The sequence below is a fragment of the Melozone crissalis genome, unplaced genomic scaffold (genome assembly GCF_028551555.1).
Source record: "Melozone crissalis strain CALT ecotype California unplaced genomic scaffold, PUWL_Pcris_2 ptg000069l_1, whole genome shotgun sequence".
NCBI classification, from domain to species: Eukaryota; Metazoa; Chordata; class Aves; order Passeriformes; family Passerellidae; genus Melozone; species Melozone crissalis.
In genome coordinates, this window is record NW_026535847.1 from 1,083,226 (window position 1) to 1,096,774 (window position 13,549).

Consider the following 13,549-nt stretch of genomic DNA (forward strand, 5'->3'; position numbering starts at 1 on the left):
ACTGCCCTTATAGCTTCATCATCCTATATATGTAAACAAAGTGCCAGCTAACTAGTGAAAAAGCAAGTTTAAGGTTTTTGTAAAACGTATTTACAGCTTTCTTTTACACCTAGAATAGTTTCCCAATGTTTTCCTTTTCTCCTCTCCCATTTATGACATTCAATGAAACAATGTAATTTTGCAAAATTAAAAGGGTTCCTGTCTTATTTTTGCCTTCAGCTTCATGTTAGAAGCACATACTTCTAGACTCAAGCACTATAATGCATAGTGGAAATCACTAATTAAAACAGCAACAGCAATGAACTATATTGCACGAAAACATCTGTCATTTAAAAATTAAATGCTTTTGTAAACACTGTCACACTGCAATGCTGTGTTAGGTGAGTTATGTAAGGCTTGCGTTAACATGCTGATTATATTTTTTCAGAATATGTTTAAATGATCTAAACATTGTCACAGGTTCAACTCAATTAAAATATACCAGAAGTAGCCCAGTGGCACACACATTTGAATTTTGCAATCACAATATGTCTATAAAGTGTGAGTAAATTTTTGGTTTGTTTTATACAAATCCTTTTTATATTAAAACTTAAAACCCCATACAATCCCCTGATATCCCATAATAAAACAAACCCAAACCTTCATTAGACAACACTGGCATGTTTTTGCTTTTTTCTCCCCTACAGTTCTATTTATATCACTAAATCCATGGTGGCCAATGTATTCACAGGCTGAAAGAAAGGATAGTATCACACACTCCAGTCAACAGTTAAAACAGAAGATTTGTTATGTTTATAAGTAAGATCATGGCCAATGTTAGAATTACATATATAATAAGAACAGCTGTTCAGATGATACATTTAGAATATCAGTGTCACTTTTTATAGCCTTCAACTATGTGCTTTAGCTTTATTAAACAAATTTTAACTGCTTAAAATTTTTAACATTAGCAACTTTGTGGTTGTTAAGTCTACGGTTTCTGTAATTTCTGAATTAATGTTTAACTGATCTGATGGTTTTATTATATTTTTAGGGAAATAGAATATACCCATTAGTACTTATGTTCAATGGTTTGAAATGTCTCTAATTTCACTTTTCTAAAAAAGGCTATTAGAAAGGTAAAATTAACTGAAGTTGAATCTGCCAAATACAAATTGATATTTAAGAGCTTATATTCTAATCCTAGATATAATGGCATAAATTCTTCTAACAAAAACAGCTTCTACATCTGTATAAAGCCCTGACAAGATTTAAGCATTGTTTTGCTTTTGACTGTCCTCTGTGTGTCTCCAATTTACTCTTACTCAGGAATGTTCAAATGATTCTATATAGCACAATGCTACTACAGTTCTTTACTATTATAAGCTTTTTAAATAAAACCAACAAATACCTAGTCAGGAATAAACTGAAAAAAATGTACATTCTTCTCTTTAAAAAGTAAATAAAATAACATTATTTAAAATGTGAATCAGCTATAAGACATATTATACAATTACATAGATACATATCAACACAGCACAATCAATTTGCCCAAAATTAATGAATATAAAGCCAATATGGATGTTGGCATATATACATGTACAATGATTATAGTATTCATAATTGCACTATACCTACAATCAATTTCCAATTATAAGGTGTTTTATGAGGGAACAAAACCTAGCAACTATTCTTATTAATGTTGTTTTAGAGTAGGGAGTATTAAGGATGAAAAACATCTCATTAGTATTTATTGTTAACTTCATTACTCAAGTAATAAGAGATTGTTTTCCCACCTCTCCTTTGCTGTTGAGAGGCAGCAGCTTCTGTGCTAAGTGCACCCTATTGCTACTTGGCAATGTCTGACCTCAGAGTTCTCTGTAGCTTGCTAGCAATCATGCACCTGGTCAAAAAATACCTTTCAACTCAAGCTGCTCATTGATGGGTGCTACATTTTTGTTATTAAAATTTTTCATGTTTAAATTTCAAGAATAACTTGCATTAAGAAATCTTTCTAAAGAACATCAAGAGAGACTATTTTGCATGAAACCTATAAAATGTCTGTGAATAGGTTAAGAGGCAACCTTATCAAGAAAGGTTTCTGAATGTGATCATTTATCAGTAATAAATGAGGTGCTTGATATTATTAAAAAAACACTGTATGCAATCTCATGCCATCTCTGACATAAGGAGAGAATTAAACTGTCTTCTATACACGTATACTTAGTAGCAAGTGCACTCACACTGTTGTTTTTGGCATTAGAAAATGGAACACAATAAAAACAGGAACATATGAGTTAAAACTATGTTTATCATTTGGCAGTTGACTCAATCAGGTCAATTCCCAATCCATTAGTTTGGCATTTCAATCACTATCTTATGTTTCAAAAGTATTGGTCTCATAATAAGCCATATTTGGCAAGATTTTATATAGCAAAAAAACCACTTTAAAAAAGCTCTAACTTAAGAAAAAATGCACACAACTGAAAAATAAACCCCTACCCCTGTTTCCGGCTGTAGTCACTGAGGAAAATGTAGTGTCCATGACATTTCTACTTGTCATTAGTGATTAAAGAAAAGAGAAAATAATGGCACATGGCAATTAAAAAGAGATTCGATTATATTCTATGAACATCTGAGGTTTATGTCTTTAATTATTTTATTGCTGTCTTCTATGCATCTTTCTGAGCTGTGAAAGTATGTTTAAATTCTAAATCTATACACAACTATTTCTATTTTGCAAATTCCCAATATTCTAATCTCAGAAGTGAAGACAGAATGAGAACACTAATTTTAAGAATGAAAAAATATCATGCTATCAATACTTCTGATCCTTCAGAGAAAGCACATTCTGTAAAATTTGAATGACTGATAAATTCACTTCTGATGATAGTAATTTTCTTCGCCAAGTCACTCAACAGAAAATATGTTATCAAGGAATGCAAGTGGTAAAATGGCCATTGTACTTTTCAAACATAGCGGGAAAGGAAGGAGGGAGGCAATGGGTCAGGGAAAGAGGAAACCAGCTTGATTTTGCTGCAATAGCAAAAACCTGTTATCCTTTGTGAGTGTATGACTGAGAATTTAGAAACAACTGAGTCACAAGATTTTGCCTAAAAAATAAGAAAATGTACTGTGACTGTACTTCAGCATATTTTGGTTTTCCTCCATATAGTTTAAATAAAATCATAATATCAACTAAAAAACTCTGAACATTCACAGAGTGCAGGCCAGCAATAAATTAGTATTATGCAACTTGTTTTCACAGGTAATCCCGTCCCTATTGTGCATCTTCAATCACACAAAGGTGGTTTTGGAGGACCTTTTAGGTACAGTTAGACCAAGTTGTATTCCTTCAGGTTTAATTGTAGAATTGTGTCCTTGACAGCAGCAAAGACAAAGCGTATATTCTCTGTGTCTGTAGCACAAGTGAAGTGGGAGTAGATAATTTTGTCACTATCTGGATTCAGGTCTACAAACATCTTCAAGATGAACTCTCGTGCTGCTTGTGCATCCCGCTGTGGTCCTGATAATTAAGAAGAAAAAGTCAGTTTCTCTTAAAGTCAATTCAGTATTTGAGCTTACTTAGGAGGGGAACCTCAGGAGCAGAAAACAGAAGAAAGACACAGTCTGTTATCTTTGTATAAGAGAGGAAGGGAAAAAATTTAATAACAAATACTACCATATACTATTTTTTTCCCAGTGGGGACCATTAAAAAATGAAAATTGAAGGAAATTCCAGAAGGTGATAATAGAAGAGCTGTTCTTTTTGTGCTTTCTTCTTTCTTCAATAAGGTATTAAAAATGGAGAGATGAACTTGATGACCCCACAAAATGAACAACAGAATAATTAGTTGCTTTATACTCATAAAAAAAAAAATTAACAGATCTGGCCCATTTTCGGTCTACTATATTTAAACAGCACATTCTTTTAAAATGTAGCATAATCAAGTTGCATCTTAAACTAGTTTGACACTGTCCCCAACGGAATTTGATTTACTTTACCGTAGCTGGTTTGGTTCAATTTCCTCACATGGGGCACCAATTCCAATTTCAAACCACCACATTTAGTGATAGCAAGATATACATGCTTGCTAGTTGAAGCTGTTCAATCACAAAACCTAATGTTCTAACAAATCATATGTCTAAATGATATATAACAATTCTATTAAATTTAAGCAAAGTCTATAATTCTCAGAGCATGAAGTCTATGTAACCAAACTGCATATTCTGCATTGCATAAGGCAGAAGGCAAAATAATGACTTCCAATCTCTAGGAGTGAGAATTGGTTCATGTTCACAGCCAAAAGAGCAGCACAGAAGTAGGAACATCAGCCACAAGTTATTTTTTCTTATACTGTATATACATATACTGTTCCAGTGCAATTTTCATAGGCCATTATTCCATTGTCCTCCTGTTTCTGCAATGTGAATTTATACAGAACATGTATGTTTGCTGTGCCTCTTCCTCCTATCTCCTCATTAGTTCTGGTCTTGTTATATAACAGTATAAATACCAGCACTCAGCTGTTATATAGTTCTGTCCTTCAATGGTTATGAACTCTCTACTTAGGAAGTTAGCATGTGCCCACATAACTTTCAATGACTGCAAAACAAAACTTATTTTTAATATTTAAATACAAATTTAAGCATTTCTAATTTGGATAAATGCACAAATTATGTAACAATGGCATCACAAAAGATAAAATACTTTCTGGTATCTATTGGTTGCAAAGCCTTGTGGAAGGAGAACATGATTCTACAATATCTTGTATGCACATGAATATGTATGTCTATATATAGACATAATATGTATGTCTATATATAGACATATACACAGACTTACACATTTTCTGAGATGTAAAGGACATGTAAACATAATAATTTCTCTGAACCAGGGCAAAGACGACTTCTAAATTTTTAAAATGTCTAAACACAACAGGTTCTAGCCTTTAGCTTCATCACATATTCTATAGAAACAGCAGCAAAATTAATGTCCCTATTATTTTTTTTTTACTCTTAGGAAGTTTAAATATTTGTAAAGAAGACTCCAACACTTTCAAAGACAATGATTTCTTAAAAATAAGACATTTATTGGTTTAATCAACTTCCTAGAATTTTGTTAAACACTTTTACAGTGGGTAGGCACAGACAGGTTTTGTTTCTCTTTTAAAATCTATGGCACTATTTAAAGGCCACGTCCAAATTTTGCTTGCCTAATAATAAGTCTGGTTATCATAACGTAATTCAATTTTTTCAGACTGGAATTCAAGTACAGAAAACTGAGATTAAAAAGAAAGTTTACCATCTCAGGTATTTAGAAAAAGGGAATGAACCAATGCTAGATTTACAACGCTAAATGGTTACAATCTAACTAATCTTGGAAAAGAATTCTAATACAAATCAGTAGGTTTCTTGTCCATAGCTCCCTTTTTAGCAATCTTCAAAGGGTTTCTCTATATGATAGTCAAGTTTTGTATAAAAAGCACTACAATTTAGCTTGGCTATGTTAACTTGGAATTGTCAGCATTTATTTTCTTTGAAGACTCTGGAGGGGAGTGCGCTCCCACAGATAGATATTTTTGAATTCTTTCCTTTCCAAACATGGTCACTTTTTGTCTTTTTCCTTACTCCCAGCTCTTCATTCCAGTCTTTGAGTTGGACTTTTAGTATGATCTCTGAAAGCATATCCTCATGTGATACTCTGACCCTTGAGCACATCTCAATCTCTCATCCAATGTTGTTATGACATACTGTGCAGTACAACTGCTTGGTTTAATCAGTCCAGTTTGCCATCCTGGTTACCATTTCTGATCCTGTCCTGGGTTGACTACATGATGCTTTTATCCCCAATCGTCTTGTTCTGTTTATGCTGAATAATAAGTTTTGCACCTTTAAGACTTGTTGCAGAGAGTGAAGGGGGGAGAGAAGAAACGCACAGTTTGTTTTCAGACACTGCACTCACTCGCCCACATTCCTCCTCCTGGACTGTTGTTGTCTTTGGGTGGACAAACAGCAGGACAGAGCTCTCCTTTGTTTTCATTATTTTAGCTAGCTGAGGCAAAGAAGTTCCCTGGACCGTGGGGGTTTTTTCCCCTTTTCTTTGGACCCGTTTAAATCTGCTCTGGACTGAACACCCAGAAGAGCACCAGCAGTTCGCACCTGTGGCCCACCAGGCTGAGCCTGGGCTGCAGCATTTCCAGCACCGGAGGGACTAATAAGAAACTGAGTAAGCCAAGCTGCAACCCAGGGAGAGGACTTTTCTGAGTTTGTCATCTCTTTTGGAGCAGCAAGTGATTTTATTGTTTTATAAACAGTTTTTTCCACTTTTCTCTAAGGAGATTTTTTTTTTACCAAACCGGTTCGGGGAGGGGCCAACTGAATCTGCTTTTCTAGAGGAACCCCTTTGGGGCTTCTCTCCCAAATTTGCCCTGAACCAGGACAAATGCTGCTTTCTCCATTGTACTACCCACATGGGAAAAGTGATCCGACTGAAAAATACCTAATTCTGATAAGTTCTCCAAATGCGTCCATCTTCAACATCTCCAAAGAGGGTCTTGGAACAGCAGAGAGGGACACAGTGACCTGTGCAAGCCAAAGACTTTGCAACTGTCTTGGTTTCAGCTGGGATAGAATTAATTTTCTTCTTAGTAGCTGGTTGTATTATGTCTGACTAAGATAGAGTTCATTTTGCCTTAGCAGACCTCACAGTGTTTTGCTTTGCATTGGTAGCTGGAAGGGTGTTGACAACACACCAGTGTTTTGGCTACTGCTGAGCAGCACTGTCCCTCTAACATGCCTTACCCTCATCAAGGGGCTGTGAGTGGGCAAGATCATGGGAGGGGACACAACCAAGCCAGCTGACCCAAAGTAACCAAAGAGATATTTCATACCACATAATGTCAGCTCAGATATAAAAACTAAGGGAGAGAGGAGGAACAGGGGGCATTCATTATTCTACTATGTTTGCCTTCTGGAGCCACTGCTACACATGCTGAAGCCCTGCTTCCTGGGAAGTGGCTGAACATCGCTCACTGATGGGAAGTAAAGATTAACTTTTCCCATTGCTTGTGTGCACTCAAACTTTCACTTTTCTTTTTTTTTTGCTTTAGTAAACTGCTTTATCTCAACCGACTAGTTGCTTTCCATCTTATTTTCTGTGCCCTGTCCCACTGGGGAGTGATAGAGTGGCTTGGTGGGCACCTGGCATCTAGCCAAGGTAAAATCACTACACTGGTACAGTGCTGTGTTTTAGATTCAGTATGAGAATAATGCTGATAACACACTGATGTTTTGGTTGCTGCTGAGCAGTGCTTACTCTGAGTCAAGGCCTTTTTAGTGTCTCATGCTCCGCCAGTGAGGAAGTGCACAAGAAGTTGGGAGGGACCACAGCTGAGACAACTGACCTGAAGTAGCCAAAGGGATATTCCACACCATAAAACATCATGCCCAGTATATAAACTGTAAGAAGTTAGCCAGAAGGGGCCAATCATTGCTTAGGGATGGGATGGGCATTAGTCAGTGGGGTGGTGAGCAATTATATTGTGCACTAATTGCTTTTATTGTACATCAACTGTTTTTATTCTGTCCTTTTCATTACTATTATTACTGTTATTATTGTCATTAGTATTATGACTATATTTTACTTCAATTATTAAACTGTTTTTATTTCAAACCATGGATTCTGCCTTTTTTCTGATTCTTCTCCCCAGGCACGGAGAAGTGAGTAAGCAACTGTGTGATACTAAGTTGCCAGATGGGAGTAAACCACAAGTCATCCACCCCATCTTTCCACCAAAAGAAATCAAATTAAACCATAACCTTCTCTAAGGGGTTAAGTTCAGCAAGATCTGCAGAATTAGACACTTAAATGACTTTCAGGTCTGGCCTACTTGCTATGGCCCTAATTGTCCATAACCTTTTTTTGTTTCCCTTACCCATGGTAAAGGAGAAGAGGAAGAAGGTTTCTCTGAGCTGACTGATTGAAAATCTGACAACCCTCTATGTTGAAATGACTGGCCTAGTAGATGAGGGGAGAGCAGTGGATATTGTCTAGTTGGATGACAGTAACTAGTGGAGTACCCCAGTAGCCAATACTGGATGCAATCCTATTTACATCTTTAATGATCTGAATAAGGAAGCAGAGTGTACCCTCAGCAAATTTGTTGGTGACACAAAACTGGGAGGAGTGGCTCCATCCAGAGGGACCTTAACAGGCTGGACAAATGGGCTGACAGGAACCTCATGAAATTGAACAAGGGCAAGTGTCAAGTCCTGCACCTGAAGAGTAACAAACCTAGGCACTAATATATACTGGGGGCCACCCAACTAGAAAGCAGATTGGCAGAAAAGGCACCTGAGGGTCCTGGTGGATACTAGGTTGAACATGAACCATCAGTGTGCCCTTGACAAAAAGAAGGCAAATGGTATCCTGGGCTGCATTAGGAGGAATGTTGCCATCAGGTCGAGGGATGTGATCCTTCCCCTCTAATCAGCACTGATGAGACCACACCTGGAGTTCTGTGTCCAGTTCTTGGCTCCTCAGTATAAGAAGACAAGGACATACTGGAGAGAGTCTAGCCAAAGGCCACAAAGATGATTAAAGGACTGGATGAAAGGCTGAGAAACCTGGGACTGTTTAACCTAGAGAAAAGAAGGCTCAGATAGAGATCTTATTAATGTGTACAAATACCTGAAGGAAGCATGCAAAGAAGATGAAGCCATGCTCTTGTGGATGGTGCCCAGTTACAGAACAAGAAAGACAGGAGTTTCCATTTTAACATCAGAAACTCCTTTTTTACTGTGAGAGTGACTGAGCATTGGGACAGGTTGCCCAAAAACATTGTAGAGTCTCCCTCCTTGGAGATATTCAAAAGGCATCTGGACATATACCTGTGAAGCAGTCACTGGATGACCTTGTTTGAGCAGAAAGGTTGGACTCGATGATCTTCAGAGCTCCCTTCCAATGTCAACTCTTATGTATGAATTTTTGTCTGGTTTCTCTGGACAAGAATTTAACACAGGTTTACCTCTACTTGAGTGATCATAACAAAAGGGCCCGTATAGCCTTCTCACCTGCAGGATGTCATCTAAGGCACCTGTCACACTTCTAACATGAAAATACAAGAATATATTCTATTTAACTGTCAGTTATCTTCTGTTTAGTACTATCAAACTAAACTTACACTGATTCATAATTAAGTATGGCCTGATCCTGCAGGCTGTTCATTGTGAACACATTCTTTCCTCTCAAAGAGGATAAACATGAAACTTTTTCCTTTTATCACTGTCTTGTTTTGAAAATGAGAGATATAATTTCTTTTGTTGCTTTTGAATCTGCTTTTCACTCTCTGGTGTGACAAAAGAGATGTTATTATTTGAATATGATTTTTTTCTCGGTTGCCAAAGCCTCTACTCAGTTACTTTTGAATATGTAGGTTTTCACCTCAGGAGAACTTTCTCAAAGTACAACTTCTTTGGAAACAGCTGTTTGTTCCACATAATGTTTTCAGGGACAAGCACATTAAATTTCACATAAGAAACATAAAATTAAAATAATGGAAACAAAGAAGAAATGGTACAATAAAAGGGTGGGAGAAGTGATATTGGTTTATCTGAGAGCCACAGAGAATTTATGACTTGTATACAGATTTCCAACCTTAAACAAAAAAGCAACAAAACACAAACCCAATTATAAAATAGTATGTGAGATGTTGAGTAGAATGAAAAATGTATTTTTATATAATTTTAGCTTTATATTTCAGTTCAAATCCTCACCCCAACTTATGAACAAGGACAGAATAAGGTCCATTGCAAATATAATGTTACTCATCTAGAATCAATAATTTGGCATGAAAGGTACTGCCGTTTTGTCCACTATTAATGGAGGTATAAGATGAATTCCTAGCAATCTAGAAAATTCCACAAGACTTCAGTGACTTTACAAATTTGAAGCATTAAAAACTGTTATTCTTAATAATATTTTCCTTCTCATATAATTTTTAAAAAAACATGACCAGTAAGTCATTCAACTATAAACTAACCATTTGGTGTACTTAGTACAATTTATAAAGAAGAAAATTGATTTAATGAAGAATGGATGATTGTCTTTGTCCTAAGAACCTCCAAGCAAAATATTGGCAAAGTTATTACATTTGGTCACTACTGCAATTTAAATGGAGTATGAGCTCTGGTGGCAATATACTTACCATCATACTCTGGGAAATAATCAACTAAATGGGAGTACATAATTTTCTCCTCTAAAAGATCTTTTTTATTTAAGAACAGAATGACCGAAGAATTCTGGAACCATGGATATGTGATAATTGTCCTAAAGAGTGCTTTGCTCTCTTCCATTCGATTCTGGAATTTAAAAATAAAAGAGATACATTTATGCATTTGTGAAAATAACTTTTTTTTTAATCAATCAATGCAATTCCATTTTGGTTGATAAACATATCAATTTCATGTTTTCCACTTTCTTACCAAAATGTAAGATTTAACTGATTCATTTAAAATTCATAGGTATGTGGTATATTAAATATGCAGGCAGTTTCCTTTTGCAAACTCAATGACTCAAGCATGATTATTCTTTAGAACACAGGTCATGGACACGATAGCTGTAACAGGTACTGTTGTAAATACTGATTATGCACAGTTATGATCAGTCAACAAATTCATGGGCACTGAAATGCATGTGGTTCAAGGCAGAGATAAATGTACAACAAGATATAATAACCAAGTTTCAAGAACCTTATTTATTTTATATGAATTTTCTGAATTTTAAATGCATGTAATCCTTAATTTTTTGAAAGAGATTGACATTAAAATATTTCCGGGTAAATTTAGAATTTACTCATTGATAACCTGAGAATATTTGCCCAAATCAAAGGCTTATGACATAAAATCTTACAAATGGTAAATTTGTTTCTAACATCAAGTTAGCCTTTACTTAAGCCTTGTTTAATTGCTCCTGCAAAACATTTTGTGTGATAGTGGAAATTTAAATAAGTGGAGCATACAGTTCTGTTTGCAAGGGCTTCCTGACACTGTAAAATTCTGTGTGGTTCAATACAATTCTGAAGAACTGTTAGGCTGACATGATGTAGTTAATACAGAGTCAGAACAGAGTTCAGAACCAGGAATTAACTCTACTTCTTTATTATTTGAAAATTCTAAGGCAGACCTGATTAGCTACTGCAGAAGCTTTTTTTAGGAGATGCCTCCTGAAAACAACAGTTTCACCATCAAACAGGCTGTTATGATCTGATTAATGAGAGATGCCTCTGCTCAAATTAATGTGCAAACAAGACCATATGCCAAAGTCAATAGTACAGATTTTATTTAACAGTAAATGTGAGGTAGAGAGAAAGAAATAGAAAGAGAGCAGGGGGGGAGAGAGAGTGAGAAAGAAATTAAGCAAAAGATACCACCACCATGTGGATTCCTGCAGCATTCTTCACCCTGGTCTTCGGTGGTGGGGATCCCAGAGTCATTCTACTGGAGGTACCACCTGTATACAGTCCAAGCTCCAGGTATCCAAGGGGTGGTCGCAGATGTTCCCACAACTTGGACTGGCATGGGTATAAGTAGTGGTTTCCTTTCCCACAGTCTGCACAGTGGAGTTTTGTCCGGTGTGCTAATTCCAAACCTTCACCTCTGTTTAAGCCTGGAATTAGTGCCTTCCTTTTTGCCATCCGTGCTTATCTCAAGTTCCTGTTGTAGTGGCTTATCTTATGGGAATAGTGTTTTAAGACATGTAATTGCACTCTTTAAGTCCTCACACAGGCTTCTAGAGAACAAAATCAAAGTGAATCTTGCAGATTCTGATGTTGCTGAGACATAGAATCATAGAATTGTTTAAGTTGGAAAAGGCCTAAAAGATTATCACGTCCAACCATTAACCTAACACTACCAAGTCTACCACTAAACCATGTCCCTAAGTGCCACATCTGCACATCTTTTAAATACCCTCAAGGGATGGTGACTCAACCACTTCCCTGGGTAACCTGTTCAAATTCTTTATAATCCTTTCAGTGAAAAATTATTTCCTAATATCCAACCTGAACCTCCCCTGGTGCAACTTGTGGCCATTTCTGCTTGTTCTGTCAATTGCTACATCGGACAAGAGACTGACACTGTTAAAATCTCCTTTCAAACACTTGTAGAGAGCAATAAGGTCTCCCCTGAGCCTTCTATTCTCCACACCAAAAACACTCATTATGCTCAGCTACTCCTCATAGGACTTATGTTCCAGATGTTTCATCAGCTTCCTTACTCTTCTTTGGATGTGCAACAGCACCTCAATGTCTTTCTTGTAAAAAACTGTACTAATTGCATTTTAGTTGTATTTACTCTGTATTGAGATAAAGCAGTCAATAGCCATGTTGCTTGAATTCATAGTGTCTGTGGGTGTAAGACTTCATGTGTTTCTGGTCGCCAGGCTTTTTTGAGGTTTTAATACCTTTCTGGTCCCTAGGCTTATTTTCTAATCCAGAGATAGCTCCAGTATTGTCCCTAACACGGAGTTTTTACAGTAGAGGGGCATGGATTAGAATAGCTATTTTGCTGGGCATGGTGATAATGATTTATAGGAAATTTACAAAAGTGCTATAGTTTGTTCCAGATATATATAGTTTATGGTTTCTTCATCCTACCCTGCATCCCAGTTCCACTAGCATGTTTTAGGGATTTATTAGTAATTGCACCCAGTTTGTTAGAGGAGGAGCAGAAGATGAGGCTTTTCAACCTTTCCTTTCCTTCTTCTCCTTTGAATCTGTTACGTCACTTTTGGAGAATGTTCAGTTCCCCCTGAATGTTAAAGAGACCACCTTCCTGGTATTTAATCTAGTAGACTTCCTCTACATAGTTTGAAGCTTGTCTAGAGTGAGGGCTGAGATTTCCAGAGGGGCTGATGAGACTCCTGACCCAGGAGTAGACCCAAGAGTAAAAAATCCTGAGTAGTGTGGAGAATCGGAGAGAATGGGTGGAATCCTGAAGGAATTTTCTGATCTCCAAAGGAATTTTCTGATGCTCCAGGCTGGGAATTTTCACGTGAACAAATTCAGAACCCAGATGAGGTGGGGAAATACCTGGAAGAGAACTGCCATGATGACTCTAAGGAGAAAAAGATCATTGCAATAAGCTGAGCCCTGGCACATGCTTATCGCATGCTGCTAGATACTGTAGGGCAGCAGATGGAGGCAGGAGGGGCAGGGAGATATATCAGTAGCTATCCCAGTCACTCAGGCTGCAGCCAACACCCCAGTCACTTAGGTTGTAGCTAAACCAGACAGTGAGCCTAAGCCAGCAGCTAAACCAGACAGTGAACCTAAGCCACTGGCAGTCGTGGCAGGAAAAAAGCACACAACCAAAACCAATTGGCCAGTAGACGATGATGATCCGGGGGAAAGACTGTCAAAGCCACTTCCTGATACAAAATCAAAAGTCAAAGCAACTGACACAAAATCAGAAGCCGCTATTAGGTCCTTTTCCCTGAAGGAACTTCTTGGCCTAAGAAAAGATTACACTCAATGACCTGATGAATCTATAATTAGTTAGTTAGAAGATA

The 13,549-nt window shown here is 37.0% G+C and overlaps 1 protein-coding gene across 1 annotated transcript in view; it reads right to left on the reverse strand.

The window, feature by feature from the left end:
* Positions 1-3,314: 3,314 nt before the first annotated feature.
* Positions 3,315-13,549, reverse strand: part of LOC128946022 (guanine nucleotide-binding protein G(q) subunit alpha) — a 216,631-nt gene continuing 206,396 nt past the window's right edge. The window contains exons 6-7 of the mRNA XM_054289965.1: positions 10,188-10,341; positions 3,315-3,505 (exon numbers count right to left, since the gene is read on the reverse strand). Of these exons, the coding sequence (XP_054145940.1) occupies positions 3,315-3,505; positions 10,188-10,341 (345 nt within the window). The remainder of the gene's footprint in view (positions 3,506-10,187; positions 10,342-13,549) is intronic.